The sequence below is a fragment of the Aulostomus chinensis genome, chromosome 21 (genome assembly GCF_037954235.1).
Source record: "Aulostomus chinensis isolate RoL2024-O1b breed Wild chromosome 21, RoL_Achi_v1.0, whole genome shotgun sequence".
Lineage (NCBI taxonomy): Eukaryota > Metazoa > Chordata > Actinopteri > Syngnathiformes > Aulostomidae > Aulostomus > Aulostomus chinensis.
This window is the reverse complement of record NC_141340.1, coordinates 9,343,323-9,368,895: the sequence shown is the minus strand read 5'-3', so window position 1 is coordinate 9,368,895 and position 25,573 is coordinate 9,343,323. Positions and strand designations below refer to the sequence as shown.

Genomic DNA, 25,573 nt, shown 5'->3' with positions numbered 1-25,573 from the left:
AGTTTAATTTCTGTGAAAAATTTACGTGAACATGTATTTACAGTCAGAAATCCTCAAATTGTAACCTTGGTAGTTGGAGAGGAAGCCACGCCCCTTACCATAACCAGATTTCCTCCTGAGGCATTGTGCAATGAAAACACCCTCTTAGGTGGAGCATGGTTGTAGAAAGATGCAGCAGCGGTTACAATTTCAATGAAGCCTCTTGTGATGCATTTAAGGGGCATCAAACCTGAGTAGCTCGTTGAATCACAAGACGACCGAGTGAACCAGCCCACATCAGGAAGACTGGGTTTTCTTATTTCACAGATTGTGTGTTAGTAGTCACATCAGTTCCCCAAAAATATATGCATCAGAACTGAAAAAGTGAGTTTTCCAATGTATGGTTGACGTGCTGATTCCTTCGTGCATCCCAAGTGGCTGCGGGCCACTTCTGTCTCCTTGGAAATTCCTCAAAAGAAGAGATTTCTATGAATCCGACTGCCACATTGGTAACATTCAGCCTCTTCCTCCACCAGAAGGTTGACATTTCTGGTTTTGAAAGCTACACGATGTACTTGGTACAACCTTTCATGTCCCCCTCAAGATGAATCACAATGACTTTAGCGATGTCGTCTTGCTGCCACATGCACACTATGACAAAAAGTCACAGGAAGCAGACCTGTTATTGTGCTCCTGAGCCAGCTCCAGACAGTCCAACTCCACCAGCCTCTTCTGGGTCACGTGGCTCAGCAGTGCTAGCAGGAACATCCTCAGAGTGCGAGTCCGATAGAAATGCTGGGCTCGCTCCTCCTGAATCATTCGCCGTTCCCTTTGCTGAAACAACCCACAAGTATTGATTGAGAAATGTCTGGGTTTGATTAATATTCACATCAGGTTTATGCCTAAACAAGCAGAAGAGACAGCACACAGGAATGTTCTTTTATCTTTAAAAAGAGGGCACCTTAAAATAATTGAGTGCAGGTAAAGGAGATTAGTCAAAGATGCTGTTCTAAATCACTGTCAGCACTGACTGGCCGTGTGTGTGTGTGTGTGTGTGTGTGTGTGTGTGTGTGTGTGTGTGTGTTAGAGAGAGCACCGGTGTATACACACTCTTTTCCAACCGCTTAAGCTCTTCCAAAGCAAAAAGTGCTGGTGCAGTTGGTCAGCAGAAGCTTCTTTCTTCGACAGGGACTCTCTTGCTGATTGTTGCCAGGCAAGTGTGAAGCGCCTCAGGAGGAAGAGATTGTTGTGGGTCTCGGCCAGCTGGCAGAGATTGAAAAGATGGTACACGCTGATGAATGAATGCATTCCAACTCAATCACATGTGCCAGATCGAAACAATGGAAGTTGTATGAAATAACCAAGCGGCTGTCTTTGTCTGGATCCAACAAAAGGTTTTATTTCTTTCCGTGAAACAAGATTCTCTGTACTTATATGTGATGTGGTGCGAACATTGGCAGGAACATTTTGGAGATAATAATATTATAGTAAACTCTTTTGGGTGTATATGTGCATATTTAAGAGTCCAAGTAGCTTGGGGGTTTGGTATATTTGTGTTTTATCTTTGGGTTGAAGGTGTTTTGTATTTTTATTACAACAGTTTGCTCATTGCTCACAATTATCAGTGAATAAAATGTGTTAAGTGTGGGCTGCCTGTGGACACAGTGTGAATAATGATCATCAACTTAATATAGCACTTTGAAATTCCAAAACACTTTATAACCATAGGCCATCCTGAAATTATGAAAAATGACTGCGAATGATTAAATTATATAAATTATATTCTGACTAAATTAATAAGGATAATAAATAAATGCAAGAATTATTGAAAATGAAGCAGAGAGAAGAGAAATAGAGATTCTTATAATGATAACAAATAGTCTTTGGCAAGAAGATGATGTTTTTGGAGTTGTGTGAGCAGGATTACCCAAAAAAATCTGAGGACCATTTTCTCCAAACATGATGAAGTTGTATAGTATGAGCCATGGAAGAAACCACTGAGACAAATTAATCATGGCGCCGTCTGGTGGCAAGAGGAAATTTAATCCTGTCTTTTTGTCCTCTTCCTGGTGGGTTAACCGGATCCGTCTCAAATTTGGTCAGAAACACCTTAAGAACTTGCTGATAATTACTGTGAGCTTTCATTAAGCTGTGTCACTGTGGCAGGGCAGCCAGCATTGATATTTAGTCACGAAGCAGAAAAGTGTAACTTCAGTCATATCGCCACCTAGTGGTTACGGGATGTAAGCCTTATTCAACGAACATGACTTGATCTTCGTACATCAAAGTCACACTGTGTTGTCTTCACTTGATGTACAGCTACATCATGTGTTTTCCTGTGCCACCTAGAGGAGCCAGGTAGTGATCTTTTACACCATAGTGCATAAATTAGTCTTCTCCTTCATGCAAAATCTAAATACTATCAGGTTTCACTGGACAGAGCAGCTACACACTGTGTGGAGTGTGAGGGCCCGCTCATCACTGCTGGTTATAGGCTGGGTTTGGCTCACCTTGGCAGATGTATGCATTCTCAGTGCCCTCCAGCTAAAGTGGAGGTGATTTACAACACAGTTTTCAACCCCTTTTAGGATCAATTTAGCCATTATATCCTTCCATAAAGATGGTAGGAAATGACAAAATATCCAGTTTTCGAGACAATTACAGACATCCTTTTACCAGAGTGCAGATTGAAACACTTTCATTTGACTGCTTCCAAGCTAGAAGCTCATACATGCTTTTTAAGGGTCCAGTCGACTTTTATTATTCAATGTCTTTACACAATTCCCTGTTCAAATTGTGTTTTGTGTTGCAGAATGAAGAACAATTCCTCATTCTCATTTTGATTAGAGGACTGAGAGAAAACTGAATGTGCTTGGAAATACTGTGTGTGTGTGTGTGTGTGTGTGTGTTGCTGTAATTGACGACAGCTGAAAAAAAACAGCTGAGGTACCTGTGTGTTGTCTCTCTTGAGTTGAATGAGCCGTTTCCATGGTAGCAGGCCTCGTCGTAGTAACAAGGTCCTGTGGTAGTGCTGATGGGCCCGTTTCAGTTGTTCCCGATGCTTTTCAAGTTGCCTCTGTCTTTCCTCGTCCCTCTGCGCGCGCACACAAACACACACACGCACACACACACGCACACACACGCACACACACAGGGTGAAAATTGTTTAATAGTGTGAAATGTGCCACAAGGGTACAGTCCTCCTGCATGTCAGTCTGAAATATGATCTATAGCTCACCATTTTCTTCAACTGTTTCTCTTCTCTCCTCTTTTCTGCTGCTCTCCGTTTCTCCTCCTCTTCCTCCCTCTGCATCTGCTCCTCGGCAGCCTTCATTGCAGCCTTCATTTTACAGTGTGTTGTTTGTCATAAACAAATCATATCAAACAAAGCCAGCTTGCTCCGTAGAGGTAGTTCTGCTAACTCAAGAAAATCATTCTCTCACCAGTTTTTCTTCTTCCTTCTTTCTTCTGATTTCCTCGATTTCCCTTCTGCGTTCCGCTCGCTGGAGTGCGCGTTCCTCCATGGCTTTAGAGAGACAGAAGGAGCACAAGATATTCTTCAGGTCTAAATGGTGGAGGCAGAGAAGCCCCCTAATATTCTCAACACACTATGGAAAACTTGATGTTTGAGAACTGTGTGGTTTTCTAGATGAAAGGGATGCAGAATTCTGTTTGCAAGAAGATATATATCTGCTGTGTCTGCAAACATTGTGTGTGTGCGCGTGTGTGCATGTGTTTGTGTGTGCGCGCATATGATACGCCATTCAATTTCCTTGAAAGAAAAACCTTCAGTATTGGAGGAAGACATTGTGTGTGCTTCCATCCATATGTGCGTTTGTTCTGCTGAATGTAGTTAACTGACCTGTGATGAGCGGATGGGACAAAGTCTGGTGTGTGACAGCTTTCCTCGGAGGTGCAAAGCGACTGACGGGGTCTCCGTTACCCCCAGGGGTCCTTCAACGATCATAGCCAGCAGCACAGAAGCAAATGATTGTTATGATTCTTCATCCTCACCTGGGAAACTCTATTCAGACAGATTATTGATTCGCGGTGAGCTCAAACAGGGATCAGTATGCCACTGATCAATTTCAAAACAAAATTATGCGGTGAAAAATTATATAAATTCAATAATTTAAAGAAAAGTACAACTTATCTTCAATGGCATAAATATATACAATTATGTGGAGCAGGATTAATGAAATATTTACATTAGTTCATGAACTACCTGCTCCTTCATTCTCTCTAAGCTCTCCAATCTCCGTGACGGATCTCTTTCTTTGCATCCACTCCTGTGTGATTCATATTTAATCAGGACAGCTGATAATGGAGTTTACCTCAGTTTCCCTCAGTGCGTCTGATTGAAGAATTAAGACTGTGCACCATGCTCAGCGTTTTCTATATGTTAGTTTGAAGGTGTATTCTTTTTAAAGAGGAAAAAACAAAAACAAATTCCAAAACCTTTCAGCCTCTTAGATGATTAAAAACACAACTGAAAAATTAGTGTTGTTGTAAGATCCAGCTATCTGCCAGAGTCAGTGGGTATTCAAAGGAGATGAAAAAACAAACACCTACTGAATATGATATTGTTAATGCAAAATTTCTATCCACCAACAGCTGGAGTTTATGGCAAAATATTTGAAACAATGATGGCCCTAAATTCATCACGACTGCAGGTTTTCGATATATTCATACACACAAAGCTGTATTTTTTATACATTTAGTGTGGTGAATTTAGTCTTTGATTTGCACATTTCCAAGTTTGCCTAATTTCAACTGACAATTTCTGACCTACACTCAACAAAATTGCTGTTGATGACAACAAAACAGCTTCCTAATTTGTAATAGAAGCCTTATTAATCACTTGAAGGTCATTGTTGAGGGCTCTAGGTTGTGAGTTTTCCTCCTCCTCCTCCTCCTCCTCCTCCTCTCTCTGGTTTTGCTTTAATAGCATTTTCCTGATCAGAAAGTGAGAAAATTACTTATTCTATTGATTAATAATGTGCAGAACAGATGGTTTAATGCTTCTCATTCATAATTGATAAATGTGAGCATTAATAAAAGACTTGACCATGAAGGAGACATCATCATTGAGATTTTTCAAATGCTTCCTCATAAAAGTGAATGATATGATAAAATGCAGCTTACAAATTCTTTGTAAAAGTGTGTCTTATGACTTTGCTGTACCTGGAAATGAGCCCTTGAAATGGCACAAGTGTTTTGACTGACAATTAATTTGCTGCAATTCAGTTTTGCAGCAGGAACTGGACAAAAAAACATGTCGAGCTGTGATGATATCTCACCGCCCCTCCTCCTCCTTGCCATCTTACAGCACGGCGATGCACATGCGTGATTAAAGTATATGACCACATGTGACATGTGCGGTCTGAAGCCATCCCAGTAGCATCGGATCCCTGTGTGTGAGCCGGTAAAATGAATGAGTCTTGTTTTTGATTCACTTTCAAATGTTGTCTGATGTATCGCTCTCATACTTCTAGTCCAAAAATGTACAATTGTATTTGTTTTATTGTTCACTCACCATTTTTAAGACTTTACTAACTCTGGTTAGGATGTAGGTGCAGAGACAGCTCTGACAGCCTCTGTCAATGTAGCAACGATTTACCTCAAAACTGGTGAGAATACAGGCCAGTTTGTCAGACAGAACCAAGGTTAAGAATGTCTTGAAAGGTACCAGTTCAAGAACACACACAATCTGGTGAGAGTTGCACCGGAGAACTTGGATTCTTCACTCTCTCTGACATGCAGTCAGCATACCTCGTCTGTGCAGAGTTGCAGCTCTTTGGCTGGATGAGGGCTTCTTTTTTCTGTGCTTCCATCTTCAGACCCCTTATGTCCTGCTTCTCTTTCAGTCGTGTGATCTCCTCTTGCTGCTCCTTGAGACGTTTCCTTTGCTGCGTGATGATCTGCTGCTGGGCAGCGTGTCTGTTTTCAAACCTACCACCTCGGCTACCGACAAAGCCACCGCCATCGATCCTCTGCCTAGCCTTGTGGAGCTCAGCAGCAGTTGGCGCTACATGGCGACGGCTCACCTGCCACGGCTCAGTAAGCTGCACTGACTTGTGAGGATCTTCCTAAGGAGTATAAAACAGACCCGATGATACATATGTATTATATATATATATATATATATATATATATATATATATATATATATATATATATATATACATACACACACACACACATATATATACAGTATATATGGCAAAATCTGACCTGAACCAAGATCCAGCAGGTCTCAGAACAAATAAAGTATCAAGCTCTGATCACTTTCTCGAGGCTTTTTAATCTGCTGTGAATCCTGAGTTCAACCCTGGCTTTTGTGGTATGGCAGAGGCCTTCTGACGACAGTGGCCTCAATTCTGAACCCTCCAACATGAACTCCTGTGACTTCCTGCCCTGTTTCTTCAGCCACTGGAGCTCTGTTCCACTATCCTTACACCTCCGTTGCCTCTCTCGCATTCCTTCCTTCCTTCTGTGCCTCCTACATTTACACTCCTCCCTCTTTCATTGTAAAGCTACTTCAGCAAGGAAGGTTTTTCTCTGTGGGTGGCAAACTAAGAAATTTTCAGCCATATTCACTTCACCCTTCATTTGTCAGTCTAGCTGGAGGCACTGATGAATAATATGTGCCTTATGGCTGATAATATTAGAATTTATGGGTGTCACGCCCACCTTCCCTGTGGGTTCTTGGGTTGGGTTGGGTTGACAAGATGTCACCAGCACAGCTGACTGATGATCCGGGGGCCTTGTAGCTTTGAGTTTGCCTGTTGATGCAGCATTAATTAATGCCGCCATCTTGCACCGGGTTTCCTGCTGCTGAGCCAAAAGCTCCCGTTTTGACCTCTCCGTTCGACACCATAGCTGCCAGTTATGCAGACATCGCCGTAGCAACCGCCTTCGGTCACTTTCCACAGCCAGGTGGCACTGTCTGGAAGAGGCATGTTCAAATTTCGGTTAACGAACTGTAACCATCAGTGTCTAGGCAGGAAGCTGTGATATACAACTTGCCTGTTTTCAGCTCGTAGTGCCTCCTCAGTCCTCACCACCTCACGCTTTTTTTTTTCTGCCCACAACACAGCTCGCCACGCTCGCCAAGCTCTCAGCTGCATCTTCCAGTCATACAGAGCCTTGGCCTTACCTACACGTAGCCTTCGGTCCAACACCACTGAATACCATGTAGAGAAATGCCTCTGCAGACACTACAATGCATCAAAAAACAAACAAACAAACATTATAAACAGTACATACAGAATATATACATGTGTGTGTGTGTGTGTGTGTGTGTGTGTGTGTAAACACCTACACAGGGTACATATACCAACCTTGAGGTTATTCATATGAGCCATGATTTGAACTTTCTGTTCTCTACGCAGTTTTTCTGTCTCCTGCTGCTGCTGCTGTATGGAATATGGAGGAGCTGACTGGAGGCTCTTGGCTGCCCTCTGCTCCTCCAGTCTCTCTCTGTGAGACAGAGTTTTTCACTTTATGTTTTTTTCTCTGCAGCGAACAGGACATATACCTCACCTGGCCTCCCATCCGCAGACACTTGGGATGCCCAACTAAGCCAGTGGCTACACAGAGAACTGAATCAGTAGTCTCCATATTAGTAGGCAACACTGCTGCAGTTCAGAAATACTTTTGCTATCAATGAGAATTATACAGAATTATCACTTATTACTCCATAAGACAACTAAAGCATCGAATGACAAACACCAAAAAGTCACACACTTGCCTTATTTAATATGTTTTGGGTTTGTTTGTTTTTTTACTATTTTTCAACATTACTCATTCCAGAATGAACTGTTCTGCTTTTGCTAACATCTGATTAAAATTTCATGCAGAGTTTTAGATTTCCAAAACTTATTTACAACTAGATGCAAGCTCCATTTATTCTATAAATGAGCAGTGTTCTTTTTTAATATATCAATTTCAACCCTATGAACAAAAGTCTCTTTAGAAACAGTTTGGTAAATGTATGATATATGGGCTTTCCCAAATGTTTTGTAGAAAAAGGACATTGTTGCTTTTTAAATTCACAATCTTTCAAAATGTGAATATAATATAAACTTGTTTTTACACAGATAATACTGACAGTACTTCAGGTTGCTATGTATACCGTACCTCTGTCGAGGCAGCTGTTGCTTTGCCTTCCTCTCCCCCATTTGGCATCGCAATCTAACCATCTCCTGTTGCACAAGCTCTTCCTCCCTACGTGCCTCCTTCTTCTTCCTCATTTCCTCCTCTTGCACCTTCCTCCTCACGTCCACCTTGGCCTCAAGCTGAGCCTCCTCCTGTCTCAGCCACTCCTGTCTCTCAGCATCCCGTCTGGCTCTGTTCTCTCGCACCTTCGTTGGACAATCAGTGGCGATTAGTTTCTCGTCCAGCCTCCCACCCACGCCGTTCTACCTCACTTAGGGAAAATACCTGTTGGTGTCGTGCCTCCATGGTCAGGATTGGATCTCTGAACTTCTTCCTTGTTTGTCCAACGTCCAAAACCAGTTCCTCCATCTTTTCGGAGTCCAAAACCTCTCGCTCCATCAGGTCTTGTAGGAGGCTGTTAACAGTGTAGTGCTCATCTTCCTCAGCCAGGTGATTGTACAACTCTTGAGTAGATTTGGACAAGTCAAAGAGAAGTATTGTATCATACAGGACTCATTTAAATTACTAGGGGCTCTGAATATTTCTTAGACAGTTCAGTTCACCATCGTTTAAAAATCAATATATATTTTCAGGCGTGTTGTTAAAAAAAAAAAGAAAGCTGTGGATGGAGCTTTTCAATCACCATCTAGTGGGAATCCCTGAGGATAGAAAGTTTAAATTTGACCAAGCAAAAGTTCAATGAAAGCTCAGCATACATTAAATTTCTATTCTTTAAATTTCTAAAGACTGGATTAGATTGTGCAAGTATGAAGGGAGACTATGTGAGAGTAGCTGAGTTTTCTTAGGGTTATTTCTTATGGTTTTAAATTTGGAACAAAAATATACATCAAGCTGAATGCTGAGTTGGTTCTTGGAGTCAAATCAAATGCAAGAAATATCTGTATGACTCTGACTTGATTACATCATCAACTGTTCATCAAATTAATATCAAACTTGGTGCGCACACTGCTGGCACTTCCAGGAGGACCAGCGCTGAGTCGGAGGGTCAAGAGTCTGACATGACAGTCAGACAACTGAGATGACAAAAAAACATCCTAGATTAAATTGAGTCAAATCTCTGACATGACCGATTCGATATGATGCAGATATTTCATATTCTTAAGTGTCTATCACTTTATTTTCTTTTTAGTTTTCATGCCCCTGTCATGCACTACACTGGTCAGTAAAACAATGGGAGAAAAATACCTCTGATATGAAAATCAGACATTAAAGTTGGAACTCAGAGACGACGGTGAAAACTTTGAGACTGAAGTCAGACATTCATCAGGGAGGTTTTCTAGCATCCAACAAGCCATGGCTGCCCAAACAGCAGCAGCACAGCAACACCTCTAGACATAAGTAATGGCACCTTTAAAAAGAAACACTGTATAAATACAACTGAATAAACAAACGTGACCTTGAGGGACTAATTAACTGAAAAATAAATCCAAACATATCTCTGCTAAAAGTAACTGGTTTGAAAGAAGAGAAGTGTTTTTGTTTTTTTTTAAAGATTTTGCACACCAATCCTTCACACTTTTATAGTCTCGGACTTGATTTATGAGCTGTGATGTGACACATTAGTCCCATTATAGCTGCAGATAACACGTTTGAACCAGTCTTAATTATCAAAAACATAACTCCAGGAAGAGTTTTATTCTTGCTCAGTACCATCAAAGTTGCTGTAGTTTGCGGTTTGTGCAGGGGGGCTCTCCCTCTCAGTAGGGCAAGTCAGGTCATCCTCCTCTATCTCCTGGTCCAGTTGCAGCTTACTGCCCAGCCAATCACTTAAAAGAGCTTCCGCTGCAAGACACAACAAGCCCCAACATCATCATCCAGCCAGCGGCTGCACAACTCTGCAATATATATGTAACACTTCCCTAGAGACGCATGGATTATCTTTTTATGGGCTGACCTACCTTCACTGTACGCGTCATCGTGATCTCTCAACTGGTCACAGCTTTGCAAAGCTACGGCCTGACTATTTCCTGAAGGACGTTTCTTGGTGGGGAAAGCTTCGGATAAAGCAAACTCGGAGGCTCTCTCTACTCGCTTGGGAGAAGGGTTTTCACGAGGGTAGAGAAAATCGGTCCATCAGTGCAATGTGATCATTTATATTAGATTACAAAAAAATTATGCAAGAAATTTGACAGCATGAAAGTACTTGGCACCTTCCTCCAACGATCAATGTTGTCATTCTTCCCCTGCAACTGATATCAAAAACAAACAAATATATTAAAGTTCATGGTGATGAATTTATATGAACAAGAGTCTCACGGATGAGATATCATTCATGATGCAGCCGCATATACTCATGCGCCCACTTAAAATAGTCATCATTTCATGTATTGTTTCTGATATCTCAGGAGATTGAAGTCAGTAAAACTACAAGGAGTAAAACAACTTCAAAACTTCCATCAGCACAATGGTGAACTGATTGAATATTTATTTTTTGAGTGACTTAGTGACTGACTGCACGAGTGTCTGCTCCTAAGTCCAACCTTACACCGCGGCAATATCAAGCATCATGTGACTGAACCCACAATAAAAATGCAGCCCTCATGGTCACCTTAACCTGTTTCAGACAAGCTTACAGACACCTTGAGCTGCAGGGACAGAGTGTGAACTGAACGCTGAGGCGATGCCTGATGTCTGCGGATTATTTCAGGGGGAAAGCTTAGCCGTTGCCTTAAATCAGCAGATTACTTCAAAATCATTTCCAGCACGTCCAAATGTCGGTGCTTTACTTGCAGCGATTCTTCTATCTGTGACTGAGGCTGCAGGCAAGTGATGCTCAAGGCAGTATCTGGGAAAGGCCATCTGTATGACATTTCTAAACTTCCCCTGACACCAGCTAGACACAAGTCCATAGTATCAACACTGATGTGCCTTTCCTTCATTCATAAATCCAAAAGGGCAATTAAAATTACAATTATGCTTTGCCCCTGGAGGGGATTAATGCGGTCCAAAGGACAAAGAGTGAAAATGTGTTTTCCGTTTATATAAGAGAACGAGAAGAGATGAACAAATTTGGATTTAAAACCTAAAACAGACTGCAAAATTTAACCCAAACACTACAGGAGCTGACATGAATTCGAAAGACCAAATTTACCTTCTTGTCGAGCCTCCTCCATCTAAACAGGTGAGTATCGTGATCTGGAAATGACATATGTAATAGAGATCGACTTTTAAAGGTTACAACATTGTCTCAGCTATCACTTCAGCCTCTTCTTCTGTTCCTCCAACAAAAGCAACCCAAAAAATGTCGCACATTATAAGTTTCAAGCGACGAAAAAAGGCCACTTCTAAAAAAACAAAGTTGCACACACACACATCTTCCGTCAAGTCCCGTCAAGCTACAGAGAATCCTAGGTCATGCGGTGATTTAGCCCTATTTTTTTGGACTAATTACAGCACCAAGCAGTGCGTTTCAACACTACCTTCTTCGTTCGACCTTGTTGTTAGTACTGGCGTCTCTCTGGTAACCATGGCAACTTTGCTTGCTTCCTCGAATAAGCAAAAAAAAAGGGGGCGTTTTAAGTCAAATAACCTTTAGTTATTGGCCGAAGAAACCGAACAATATAGTTATTTGAAGTTTTGTTTGATGGTTAAAATAGGGAAAGATAGAAAAATAAGACCACCTCCGTCACTGTTTGCTGACGTCATTTTCCATCGACTTGTAGTGCTTCTTTCGTTGGTAAGCAAAACATAAGCTTTCTTGAATGAAACGTGATGTAATTCAAACAACCATGTGGTTATTGTGTGACTTTTCTTAAAGTGTGTCATTTTGTTAGCCGTACACATCTCTATCCGACGAAAGAAGGCATTAAGTCGTAGCACGTGAGCGGATATGCTAGCTAGCTACGTTGCTAATTCACATGATAACGTGATTTTTCATATGGACATTTTATTTTATGTGCTTTTAGAATACGTCGGTGTAACCGTCCCTCTGTCTCACAGAGACATACCGTGATTTAAACGAGGTTGCCATTTCACTGTCCGACAGTGAAACCGTCAACAGTGTCGACCGCAGCGACTGGTATGGCTGCTCGTAGAATGAATTTGGAGTTGTCCCGGATACTTGAGGGAGGAAGTCGGCTGGGTGTTTTGAAGTGGGTCGGTAAGATGGGGCAGCATTCTATGGAGGTCCCGGGAACACTGCTGTATACACACTTGGGTACAGTCCCTCACCTCACCCAGGAAACCCTGCACACCCTGGACAACCTCCCCTCTGTCACACAGGTCACCCTGTCCTCTTTGTAAGCTGTTATCAATCATATCACACACATGTTGAACTTTCTGTGACAGGAAACAAATGTAATGTTTTCCCAATATTTTTTTTTCTTTTTAAGAGCAGAGCACCAGGAGGTGTTGGAAGAGTTTAAGAAGGGATTCAGGAAGTTCTCAGGTACTTTAAATCAGCATTTTTACATCCTTTTTGTCTAAAAATATTCAGAATCTGAGAAGATACTGGAGTAACACCTAAACACCCTTGACTGGACACAACTAAAGTACTGAATTATAAATCCCTGCCTGAGACATGTTGCATTAAACTGTGAATAAAGTTCATTCACATCCCTTGTAGGAAGATTGTGTGTGTGTGTGTGTGTGTGTGTGTATATATGTGTGTGTGTGTGTGTGTGTATATATATATATATATATGTGTATGTGTATATACATGTATGTATGTGTGTGTGTATATATATATATGTGTATATATATATGTGTGTATATATGTATATATGTATATATGTGTATATATATGTATATATATGTATGTATGTATATGCATGCCTGCCTCTCTGACTCTCTTTATGAAATTTGGCTGTATAACTTCTGACATGGTTGCATCACGGGGATGTAGAATAATGTGGGTTTTGTCTGAATCCAGTTATACACATATAATTAATGCCAAGCCACTCAGTGTTATGTTAATCAAACCTGTTCATATTTTTGAATTCATTCATTTATAAGGTTCAGTGCACATCATGTAACCAAATAAGGCAGTCAATACACAACAAAGGACATGACACTGACAAAAACAACAGTAATGAAGTTAAAACACAGATAATGTTTTGATGCATCAGAAAAGGCTAATGAAAAAATGCTTAATGGATTATTATCCACCCATCCATCCATTTTCTTCCGCTTATTCCTGTTAAGGGTCGGGGGGGGGGGGGGGGCTGGAGCCTATCCCAGCAGCTACGGGTGAGAGGCGGGGTTCACTCTGGACAGGTCGCCAGTCCATTGCAGGTCCAACACATAGACACAAACAACCTTAATGGATTATTATATCTTCTAAAAAGGACTCCCCCCAGAGTCAGACAAGAAGATATATACCCTTCTCTCTGTAGCATTAAGGAGCTGAGACCCATCGAGACCAACCGTCTGCTAGTTAGCGTAGCATAATGAATAGTAATGGGTGGGAAGGGTTAGCATATTCCGTCTTTTATTGTTGGCACATAATGAGCCTCTTTTCATTGTTTAACAAGTGCTAACCATATTCAGAAACAAGGTGTGTGTATATTTCTTTTTCTCCTCCAAAGAAAGGAATGAATTGCCTTTAGTGGCAGAAGATGGAGGGATAACAGGAAATGCCGTTCAAAAAAATGTTTCCTTTTAGAGTGAAACTTGGTAGTTTTGCATCCGTTGCGTCGGTCGCCACAGGTAAAATACAAGTCTGATTTGAAACCATCATTTTGAAGGTTGTAGAGGAGATGAGGGATTACTCTAGCCATTTAAAATTAGCAGTTTCTCTCCTGCTCCACTGTGATTTATAATTTACTCACTGCATCAATCATTTTCAAATAATCAGACCTGAAGAACCGTACCCTGGCGTGCCTAGTTAATAGTAAATGTCACGATACATACATTTACCCCAAGGAATTTAAGGTACACAGACATTATTTTTGCTGTCTAAATTGGATTAACTGGATCAAATTTCCATGATTCTAAATATATAATGTGTTTAGATTTTAAATATATTAATATATTTAATATTAATATGTTGAGATTAATATTAAAGACTGCAATGTGGTCCTTGTGGCCTTATTTGACTTTTCTGTACAGTAGTTGTAGTTGTAAGCTCTTCAGGCAGCCACATTTGAAATAGAATCACTATTGTCATCACTTAGATAGCTGTCAAGGGATAACCTGCTGTGCTGCAGTCCCTAATGTCACAGGATGGTGCAGTAATTTATTATCCATCCACCCATCCATCAATTTTCTCCTGCTTATCCTGTTAAGGGTCATGGGCTAGAGCCTATCCCAGCAGCCTTCAGGCGAGAGGCGGGGTTCACCCTGGACAGGTCACTAGTCCATCTCAGGGCCAACACATAGAGACAAACAACCATTCACACTCACAGTCACACCTACGGTCAATTTAGAGTATCAATCAGCCTCGTCCTCTCTTGATGTCTTTGGACTGTGGGAGGAAGCTGGAGTACCAGAGAGAACCCACACAGGCACAGGGAGAACATGGAGACTCCACACTGAAAGACCCTGTGCCCGAGCCGGGACTCAAACCTGGAACCTTCTTGCTGTGAGGGGACAGTGCTAACCACTGCAGCACTGTGCTGCCAGTAATTTATTATGATGAATAAAAACATCCTTTGTTTTTATTCGCGCTTTAATTTTCTCCCCCTTTGACCTACTGCTTCATAAGTTACACCCCATCCCTCAACCCTCCCAGTCAGTGTCGTCACATTAGACCTTTGCCAGCTTGAATCCCTTTGTCTTGTCCGTCAGTGTAACATATTGATTAGTTTTGATTTCTGCAGGGCTCCATGATACAGTGTTGTACTGCTCCCTTCATGACCCTGCGACTCCAGGCCCGGCAGGTTATACTACTAACAAGGTGATGTTGGTTGGAATGTGAAATATGCTGTGTTTTACATCTTACTCACTTATATATTTAGTTCATCTTCTCCAGTATTTGTATTGTTACCACTGTCATGTCGTTAGGCTAGGCTGACCTACTTTTGCCACTAGGTGGTGCTGTAACAGAGTCCAGATGGACCTGACTTCAGGCCAGGATGTTTATCAAAAGTGAGGTTTGAAAAAGTTCATGCAGGGAGGAGTCATAACACTTTGGTATACCTTAATCATCAGTATTTACCGGGCTGCCATGCCCACACAGAGCAATGTTTGAGTTTTCATTGTACTATAACCAGTGCAGAGGTCTCTCCTCTTCATGGTGAAAAACTGTGAGGAGAGATGGATGAAGCAACTTGGAGTAGTTGGTTAAAGCACCACCCATGGAAACAGCATATATTAGCAAAAAAATGAAAAAAGTCATGGCGCTGTTGAACTTCTTTTTGTAGGTCTACTCCAGTCATTTGGTCCTCCTGATTTTGGCACGTATTGGTGAAACACATGGCTAGTGAGAATTGTTTGAAGGGTTTTTATAGGCAGCTATCAAGGCATTTTCTCACACTCTTGGATGAGGCTCATAAAATACACAACATGACATCGGCCCTGATGATTGTGGTTTTTAATGAGTTTTTGAGTATGTGTAAGCTGCCAGAGAGGTGATGCATTAGGGAAGAGAAGCAAGAAGTATAATGATTACTTGCACTTCAGTAAGGCCTCTGCATCAGTCAGTATCCAGTAAGGCCTCTGCATCAGTCAGTATCCAGGTCCAAAAATACGACATTCAGAGAGCAGATACCTCCGCCATAGCATGATGGTGTAATCAGTTGCAACATCAAAACCTAAATTTGATTATTCTACTAAATTCCATCCACAACTTTTTGAGTTATGCTGTGAATAGAAAAGGCAAACCAAAAGGATCACATAACTTGTTGGAGGTAACAAAGCAAAACAACAAACAAATTTTAACTCCTGACATCTATTGTCTGCCTCTTGAAACATTAAAGTCTGATTGACAGTAACAAGAGGTAAAAAGTACATGTGAAGGGCAGGAAGTTATAAATTGAATCAGGTTTTGCTTCCTGTCTTCAGGACTAAATAGAGGGTAAAAGAAATCCTGTTTTTTGCAAGAACAAATTTGAGCACTAGAAGGTTTAATAATTATAATGTTTAATGTTGGTAGACTGTGTCGGTGTGGGGTGGCGGCGGGCGTATAGAGCTGACGGTGGCAAAGTTCATGGCTCTGCAGAAGTCTGTGCAGCCAGACTGGTACCAGAGCATGGCGGACGGAGAGACCTGGCAGGACAACACATCTCGAAAACGGGTTCGAAAGTCAGTGGATCGCACTCTTGCCCATTTGGATGAGTGCCTGCTGCTTCATCAGCAATCACAGGTAGAAAAATGCGCATACACACACACACAGAGCTTTTTCCTCACATAATCCACTCTATAAGCTCCGATTTTGTGAATCAGTCATGCACAACGCAAGCAGGAGAGGAATCCGTGTTTGGTCATTTTGTCATCACGGAAGCACTCTGCAGCTGTGCTACGGCTGAAAACACAAGCAGATGAGGAGGAATACATTATCAGAGCGTATATACGTTATCAGTGTATGTGTGTGAGTGGTGGGGTGTTTATGTAACGGCATGGCATCCAGCAGCTAAACACCAATGGGTCTCAAGACCAACAGATTGGAGGGATTCCTATGAAGAGGTGTCGGACTGCATCCCTGACGATTTGCTCGAAGACATTTCTGTTGGTTTGCATCAAAGTTGTGTGTCTTTTTAACAGTTTTCCGTGTGTTCAAACATGGACTTGACTGCCTGTATGTCTTTGTTCACTGCTGCATTAATGTTTCCTGCTGGGTATTTTTATTGCTTGGCTGCAAATCAAGTTCTCCTTATGACAACAATTAAACAAAATTTCTGGCAAAGGGCCAAATAGAAGTGATGTGTTAAAACTGTGTGGGGCTGCTGGACTGCTCAGTGCTCACACACACACATTTTATCATGATATATTATAATACAGTAAAATATGGATAAAGGGGCTGGAAAACGAATACAGTATTTAAAAAAAAACACGATATTGCTGGATAGATTTTTATTTTCTGACACAGTATTTTACCGAGTCTCTTTTGGGAACATTACTTAAGTTTCCAAATACATATGGCAATTTTTTTACTGACATTAAACACTAAAAACTGACGCTAAACGCCAGCCTTTCAGCAAACAGTTTGCTAGCAACTGCCAATTAAATAGCCATTATTTGTCCAACCTGTCACTTGCAGGAGTTGGAGGGAGCGGAGGTTTTTGGCATGGTGGAGGGAGGAGACATCCTGGAAGAGAGGAGGCGCTCAGCCAGGGAGACGGCCAAGAGACCTGTGTCAGGATTCTGCCTGGACGGCTTTCAAACAGGCGTCATGGCACCAACGCTGAGGGCTCAGCTCATCACTTCTGTGACCAAAGAGCTACCTGAGGACAAGCCCAGGTCAGCGCTGCTTATTACTCTGTGATAGATGTATGTATTGATCCTCATTATAATGGGATTTTTCTTCCTCCTGTATCCTAGCGTTAAATTGAAAAGTACTCACTGAAGACATTCAATCATCAACCAAACAATAGAAAGTAGAATGGGGGGGTGGGGGATGAGGAGGCTCTTCCCTCTCTATTATGCTGTTATTTATTCTCTTGACATAAAAGAGAAGTGCAATACACCGGTAAATACGCGCTCAAACAGAAACTCGCATGCGGGGCAATTATTTTCACCATCATTTATCATTCTCATTTTCTTTTTAGAGCAAAAAAAAGATGGATATAATTAATAAAATGAGCCAGAAAAAAACTTAAATGGCCTTTTGAAATGGATTACTTCAGTAAATAGAAGAAAAAGAGACAGCACAATGTGAACTAAGAATGAGACTCAGCATGAACCAGCACTGTTATTTAGAGTAATGAAACAAAGAGAAATTACCAATGCCAGGAATTATGTAGTCTTTGCAGGTTATAATTGATTTTTACCTTGCCTGCTACCTGCTTATTTATTGATTTAGTTTTGTAATTTGACAAAGCAGTGCAGCTTGAAGCACAGTTCTTTGCCTTTTTTCTGCCGAAGCACGAGAACTGGGGACTGATCAGACTCGGTAGTTGGCCCCTGTTCAATCAATTAATTGTCCTGCGTGATTGATTTCAAGTGAAAATCCAGCAGCTCTTCCAGCCGCTAAACAATCAGTCTGGAGTCATTATCTCAGTTTGAACTTGAAAGATGTACCAGCCTCTGTCACTGTGTTATTTCACATTCCTTCTACATTGTTGTTTGATGACAAGCTTTTGTATCTATTGCATTTAATGTACAGTCAGGCACGTTAGAAAACAGCTCTGAGCAGTTTTTAGGTCGCCCCGTTTGAGTTTCAGATGATTGACAGCAATGTGAGCATCAATCTTACATGAAAGGCCCTTTCACACCTAATTTGGTTGGTTGAGTTTTATTGAATTATGATCCCTGTTTGACTTTGTTTTATTCGGGCTGCTGGCTGTTAAAAAAAACAAACAAAAAAAACTCTCAATCAAACTGTGGTGTTGCCTAAACAGCCAAGCAGACCCTGCTGAGGTTTGTTTGTGGTATAAAGTGAAGCAACAATTCTGTGATCATTTATTCAGAGGCAGTGTGGACCTATCTGCTGATCAAGGAGAGCTTCAAGTAAAACGATCTTTAGATGCCCGTAGTGAATAGAGATGTAGTTTGTAACATTCAGCAGCAGCGATTACCCCCTGGTCAATCAGAAGGTGTATTTTCAAATATTTTTTTCCTCTGTCTATTAGAAAGCTCAGTTTCTGTCTTAAAATCAATATCGTCCTCATCAGCGCAATATAATCCACTGCACAAGTGAAGGTCTGATTTCTTTTTTTCTACACTCCGGCTGTTAGATGACAGTTGCAAGATGAGATGAATCATGAGCCGCTCTTGTTCACGCCTTTCTCAGTCCAGATTTTCAGACTTTTTAGTTTGGTCTGAACTGTAAAAGCAGATGTGAAAGTTACCTCAGACCATCACCCGGACCAAAAGATCAAAAGTTGGCCCGAGCTATCACAGGTGGTCTTGGTCTGGATCAAACTGACCCATGGTGTGGTTCGTTTGTAGAGCAGCAACACGTTTGGTTCCGACCAAATGATGCAGGCCACTTTCTATCACAGGGCCTGCTGGTTGTGCTCCCCCTGCTAACTCTGGCTGGGTCGGGTACCCTTACAGACACAATAAACCCAATTGAAAGCCAGATAAGGGCATGTGTCCTGATGGTTTCACTCGCACCTCCTTTGGTCTGTTGTGGTGCTTGTTCCACAGGGAGGAGAGCTGGAAGGGTTAGCATGATTCTCCTATGTGCTACCACCTCCCCTTAAAGGGGAGCAACAACCAGGACAGTTTCACAGGGTGAATTAGTAATGTCAAATTGGAGAGAAAACCAGAAGCAAGAAAAAGGTATATTTTTAAAAAGAACAACCCTGAACAGAAGTCAAAAAAGAGCCAACTAATTGAATCAGGGTCATTATTTTTCTCTCCGATCAGACAGAAAGGGTCAGCTGAGTTTAACACACACTGACGTCAGATTGTCTTCATCTGTGGTCCAGACGTTCAGCTGTGAAAGTGATCTGAGTGACCTCATGTTTAAAGTTGCAGAGACCTGAATGGCTCATCCAAACCTTCAGTCTTTAGGATGTTATATGGAGACCTGGTCTGACTGATAGTTTCCTCTGCCAGTGTCAAACGCACAAAGATAAGCTTCCCCCAGAGCTTGACATTTCTTCCAACTCCATCAGCCTGCAACCTTTCAGAGCTTTTTCATTAGAGCCTCTCCCACATGGGCGCCCAGTTTTAGAAGGTGATGGAGGAGCTGAGGTGATGGCTCTGTCTAAGTTTGAGAGAGAAATGATGTATCCAGGAGCTCCCCGAGAGCTTCACTGAATTGCTTGTCATCAGGCTCCTCTTGAGCACTGTCGGACACCGCCGTCCTGGCTTTCAGAGCTGTACACTGGAGGGTGGAGCTGAGTCATTATCAAATGCTAAATTCGGCTTGACCTTGACACTTGGAGGCAGAAAGTCAGGGAACTATTAAACTGAAAGCACAAACACGTTAGTGGAGAGAGAAATCCTGCTGGTGTTTGTGCACACCTCCTCTCCTCTCCTGCCATAACAAGCATTCCTGTGTTGCATTATAGTTTGTAGGATTTAATTTCCAAGAGAGAGCTTCCCTGCTGTGTTCCTATCACAAGTGTGTTTATTGTGTGCTTGTGTTCCATCTCCAAGGCTGCTGCAGGGTGTAGGACGACCTGATGAGGTGCTGGCATGCGTGGAAGCTGGCGTGGACCTGTTTGAAGGTTTTTTCCCCTTCCAAGTGGCGGAGCGAGGCTCTGCTCTTTGCTTCAGCTTTGATATCTCCCCGGACCCAGAGCGCGCAGGTAGAGCGCCCCCTGCATGTGTGCTGAATAGTAAGACGAGATTTGTTAATTTAATTTTCTCAAAGCCCCGTTTGAAAACAAGCCTCCCAAGTAACACTTAAAATCAAACACTGCATTGATCTAAAATACTGAAATTAGTTTCCTTCATATGGTGGTGACGAGCTCAGGGGCTCTGTAGCATGACTCACTATCACTTCTTGAGATAAAATGTGGTATTACACTACAGGATTGGTCTGTGCTGGCTGGTCGTCAAAGTTAGATTATTCAAAACTTCAGAAAACTAAAGTAAAAAACAATGAAAACTTAATTTGCCAATGAATCACACTGACATTTATTGATCTAGTCTAGTATTTATGTGGTTCCTCTGCACCAGACTCCATTCAGAAAAGAGCTTATTTTATTGATAGTGATTTTCTTTCTATTACTCCTGCTTCCTGTGGAGCATGAGAATTGCTGAGTGAATGGGATTGTAAGTGTGTTATTTCATCAACCATCGCGTCTATTTTTTTGTGCTTTCTACTCTGGCAGTGACCCATTGAAGTAGAATACTGTTGTAGACATTTTAATAAAAAGCACAAGGAGATTTGTGTCAGCATCAGCCATACACTCACACACACATTGCTGCTACGTCACATTTGCGTATGACAAAAAAAACTACATAAACCAGGGTCATAAAATTCAGTGTTATAAATTCTAATTCATGCTAAAATATGTGTGGAGAAGTATGGAAGTAGAAATGGCTACAGAGTAATGAACCAGTGATTAAATATGCCAAATAACGAGCCATGTGAGCTTATGCTAATTTCTTTAGCCACCCATGATGTTCATTTCAAAATGATGTCATGTCCCTGGTTTACATTCACAAGTTCATAACAGAAGAGATAATGTGCAGAGTGAATTTCCTCCGATTATACCTTCTCTAATGAGACTTAAGATGAGTGTAAAGAGCGAGCAGAGTGCGCTCAGTAAATGAACATTCTTCAGCTGCTCATATTCTCGCCTTGGGTCGGTTGAAATAATTGGCTAGAAATGAATTCAGCTGGTGAAATTAAATCAATGGTGTAACTCTGGTAAGGTAACAACTCCGCACCAGGCTTCGTGATTGTTGTCCCAAGCAAGGAGTCAAGGAAGTTTTGTGACAAGGGCTGTGGGAAATGTACCGACGCGGTTCTGCTGCAAACTTTAGGCTTCATTAAAAAGTGCGAGCTCGGGTATCCGCCAGTATCTAGTGTCAGACAGCACTAATCGATCCAGCACAGACGGTATAATGGAGTTAGGTGGAGGTGAGACTGGTGATGGTGTCACACCAGAACAGAGCGTGTCGTTCCCCTCTCAGCCAATTACAAGGCCCCGTGGGGGGGGGGGGGTCGGAGACTTGTTTGGGTAACAGACAATAAGCTGATTCCCTCTCCCAATTCCTTCCTTCTCAGAGTGTTGGATCTTCTCTATTCTGTCTTTAGACCCTTTCTTTTCACCAGCCATTCTTTTCCTCTTTTTTGCTTGCTTTCTTAACTTCGCCCCCCAACACACACACACACACACACACACACACACCACCTCTCTTTACTTTCACATCTTATTAGTTTTGTTCAAGCCTCATTTAGTCTTGTTTTGATTCCAGCTCCCTAATAATTATTCATATTCTTCATTGCTTAACTTGCTGTTAACTGCATCGTAGCATAGAATCCCTACATGCACATGCAGTACAGCTTCCATCAAAGTACTTGACTACTTTTTATTATTCAGATTTCAGATTAGTTTATTTCAGATTTTGCTACTTCAGGGACAAGTACAAATACAGCATGTCAGAAAAGTATGGAGGAATAAGAGGTGGTCCAATATAAATGACTTTAAAAGAAAAAAAGAGATCATTCTTCAGGACCGCACGTAGTGTTAAGATGCTGCTTGGAGATTATAATCAAATATAATTTTGACAGACAATTCAAGAAATTTCATTTGTATTCTTTCATACAATGTAGTAAACACACAGAAAGTGCCTTGCTCCGTCCACCACGTTTGGTGGGAATCTGAAAGGTTTTTTTTGATGGGGGTGAGAAACGTCGCATGGTTGTTAACCAGGTAAGGGATTGATCTTCTGGTGTTGTGGACCCTGAAATAACACCTCACCTCTTGAATTCATGCTGTAAGTCAAATATTTGCCGAATTGAAAACCTGGATGGTCTTTCATCCTCGGTTAGTTTCGACCTTCTCTTGTTGTCACACTTTTCTGTGAGCGGTCAAAACAGTCAGCCTTCGGATTATAGTATGAAATCTCGAGTGACACATTCTAGCAGCCTCCTCCTAAAGTCTTTCCTTTTTTAAGTGGGAGGGGGGTGTAAAAATGCAAGTTTCTTCAGTTTCTCATGGGTCCTTTTATTACGTAGTCATTTTACATTTACAGCTATACTCAGCAGAGTCTTGCACAGCACATTAATTTCATAACTGCCTATCTAAGTAACCTATCCTCCTCCTAATCCGTCTTTTTCTACATTTCTTTGCCTGTAAGTGGAAGCTGAGTTTCCTAACCACAAAACAACTCCCCTAAGACCTTGTCATGCATGGTATACATAAGAAAAGCTCCAGTTTTTTTTCCCCACTGTAAAATTAAGTGAAATCCCTCATCCATGTAAGTTGGAAGTTATAATAAAACACCGGGGAGATGAGTAGACAGAGTGGTGGTTAATAGAGGTCAGACTATATGTTTTTGTTGGATTTTATTTTTACCGCCAGGCCTGCGAGTGCCGTGGCTCTCTGTGTGGGAACCTATTATTTAGTGTCCTGCTGGGATTAATGAGATGTATGTTTTGGCAGTTTTGGAGCCGACAGATGAGAGGGGCACAGCAGGGAAGATGTCCCAGAATGGAGATCGTAGTCTGGATGATAAAACACTGATGACATCGTTTGAGATCAACCTGAAAGACGAGAGGTTTGTTGTAGCCGTTGCTGAAGCTTTGTTTTGTTTTTTGCAGGGGTGGGGAGGTGGTTGCCTGTTCATTAACTTTCTTTGAACTGTTAAGGTACAGAGATGACTTCAGGCCCCTGGTGGACGGGTGTGGCTGCTACTGCTGTAAGAACCACCAGAGGGCGTACCTGCACCACCTGCTGGTGACCAATGAGCTCCTGGCCGGAGTCCTGCTCATGATCCACAACACGGCGCACTACCACGGCTTCTTCAGAACCCTGAGAGAAGCTCTGGCTGGTGATAAACTGGACCTCCTCAAGAGACGGGTACTGGGGGAGAGAAACAGGCAGACGGAAGCGAAGGAATAAGACGGATAAATTCCGAGATGAGTGAGGGATTGAGCTCACGGGGAGAGAGGGAGGAGGTGCTGCTCCTCTCAGGGATCACAGGATTTTCTCGGTTTGGCTGGAGGTGATGAAAGTTTGATCTTATTCTTCCCCTGTCAGGTCATAGGCTGAACTGTGACTGCAGAGACCACGAGACTCCCCCCTTTATGATGTTGAAGTCATGTCTGGTTATTAACACTCAGGTCAACATCTGTGTGTTTGTGTGTGAGACATCTGGAGGAGTGCTTCTCTCGGCTATTGTATTGATCCAATATTGGGGGGGGGGGGGGGCGCAGTGTGCATGTGCCTCCATGCATGTGTTGAGGTGTGATTGCAGGTCAATGACTAATTCCCTCTGGACTCCAGCAGCTGAACTGAGCAACAGAAAAACATTGGTCCGCTTTTTTATTGTACATTTTAAAAGTCTATAAAACATCTTTTGTCTGTTTTTGTAGTTGATTTATTCTGTAGCTGGACTGGAAGTTGGCGTGTGTGTGTGTGTGTGTGTGTGTGTGGGAGGGGGGGGGGACATGTTGCTCTCCACATGCAGATGTTGTTGTCTGGTGGGTTTGAGGGAGGTTAACCAGAGGTTAACTGGAGGTTTGAGCTGACAGCTCCGCCGCTCCCGTCACTGAGGAAGGATAAAGATCAGATAAAGATAAGGGTCTCTACTGTCTCCCATGCAGGGATAGAGGGACACATTTTTTCCTTTTCTTTTTTTTTTTTTGAAGGTGAGGGGATTTAATTGACTGCCAGATTTCAGGTTGGGGGGTGGGGCTCATGGAACAGCTATCAGAATACTATAAAGCAGTAGGCTGATAAATGCTGAGGAGAAGGAGGCATAAAATCAGTTGGGAAAAATATAATAACACCTGTGGGGAAAACGGGTGAAAGCTAACAGAAGCTGTGACCTCTAGACAATGTTTATTTTAAGTTTTAATGAGACATGGCAGCGGACAGTGAGGAGAAAGTCAATCCCCGAGATTAGCTAGTAAAAATAGACTCAGTAGTGAATGGATACCGTCCTCCTTTCCTTGAATAACTGCTATTGATATTCAGAAATTGTTTCTGTAGAGTTGCTCGGCGGTGGTGGCGGTCGCTCTGTATGAATATATAAGTGACAAAGATTGTGGTGAATCTGCAGCACGTTTGTGTGCTGTGGTAGTACAAGGTTTCACTTTGCACATGACAAAAACTGAGCTCCACTTCTCTGTAATAATGAGTCTGGAGTCGTCTCTTACATTTACATTCACATTTCTCAAGCTTGTGACCTTCATCTATGATATAAAGTTGAATGCAAGCGGCAACGACCAGCGTAAGCAGAGTGGATGGCGAGAAAGCCTTGAGGAAATTTCTTCACATTTGGTTCAAACGTCCTTTTGGACTGAAGAATGAACCGAGAAGATTTTGGTGGTCAAAGGTTAGGTCGGGAAACAGGTTCTATTCCCCAACCTTTGTTTTTTTTTCATGTGTTCCAACCAAAATGTAATTGTTTCTGAAACCCCGAATCAAGTTCCCCAGCAGCAACAGAATCATTTTTCTTCCGAAGTGAGACAACATCTAACCTGCCCCCCTCCCCTCTTTCCTTCCTGGCTGTATGTGAGATAAGTACGGTCCAGGACACACTCAGTAGTGTGATGTCACCCATGTGTGAGCCAATAAAATGAATGAATCTTGTATGTATTAAATATATTGATGTGTTACTTCTGTTGAATCTGATCGGTTTGGCTTCATCGTCATCTTAAGTTTTGTGAGGGAGTTTGTCCATTTGAGATAAATGAGCTAATAATTAATTGATTATTTGATTGATTTACTTTGAGAACAAG

The 25,573-nt window shown here is 42.0% G+C and overlaps 2 protein-coding genes across 7 annotated transcripts in view; one reads left to right on the top strand and one right to left on the bottom strand.

Moving 5' to 3' along the window:
* The window catches only part of ccdc191 (coiled-coil domain containing 191), a 12,638-nt gene extending 889 nt beyond the window's left edge, over positions 1–11,749 (bottom strand). The window contains exons 1-17 of the mRNA XM_086191026.1: positions 11,580–11,749; positions 11,252–11,295; positions 10,311–10,349; positions 10,059–10,191; positions 9,811–9,942; positions 8,425–8,603; positions 8,122–8,345; positions 7,323–7,461; positions 7,005–7,199; positions 6,673–6,924; positions 5,752–6,068; positions 3,842–3,933; positions 3,423–3,505; positions 3,218–3,319; positions 2,930–3,073; positions 1,090–1,242; positions 659–813 (exon numbers count right to left, since the gene is read on the bottom strand). Coding sequence (XP_086047152.1) covers positions 659–813; positions 1,090–1,242; positions 2,930–3,073; positions 3,218–3,319; positions 3,423–3,505; positions 3,842–3,933; positions 5,752–6,068; positions 6,673–6,924; positions 7,005–7,199; positions 7,323–7,461; positions 8,122–8,345; positions 8,425–8,603; positions 9,811–9,942; positions 10,059–10,191; positions 10,311–10,349; positions 11,252–11,295; positions 11,580–11,628 — 2,432 coding nt within the window. The 5' untranslated portion in view covers positions 11,629–11,749. The remainder of the gene's footprint in view (positions 1–658; positions 814–1,089; positions 1,243–2,929; positions 3,074–3,217; positions 3,320–3,422; positions 3,506–3,841; positions 3,934–5,751; positions 6,069–6,672; positions 6,925–7,004; positions 7,200–7,322; positions 7,462–8,121; positions 8,346–8,424; positions 8,604–9,810; positions 9,943–10,058; positions 10,192–10,310; positions 10,350–11,251; positions 11,296–11,579) is intronic.
* qtrt2 (queuine tRNA-ribosyltransferase accessory subunit 2) lies at positions 11,597–25,573 on the top strand. Of its 6 annotated transcripts, none has more exons than XM_086191031.1 (9): positions 11,597–11,620; positions 12,100–12,398; positions 12,492–12,547; positions 14,919–14,995; positions 16,193–16,402; positions 17,297–17,496; positions 20,308–20,489; positions 23,271–23,385; positions 23,477–25,573. In XM_086191031.1, the coding sequence occupies exons 2-9, from the start codon at positions 12,181–12,183 to the stop codon at positions 23,727–23,729; spliced, it is 1,311 nt and encodes a 436-aa protein (XP_086047157.1). In that variant the 5' UTR covers positions 11,597–11,620; positions 12,100–12,180; the 3' UTR covers positions 23,730–25,573. The 6 variants fall into 6 exon arrangements, with proteins under 6 accessions (XP_086047157.1, XP_086047156.1, XP_086047155.1 ...); XM_086191030.1 differs by lacking the exon at positions 11,597–11,620 and adding an exon at positions 11,635–11,836 and having other exon boundaries at positions 12,146–12,398; XM_086191029.1 differs by lacking the exon at positions 11,597–11,620 and adding an exon at positions 11,635–11,836.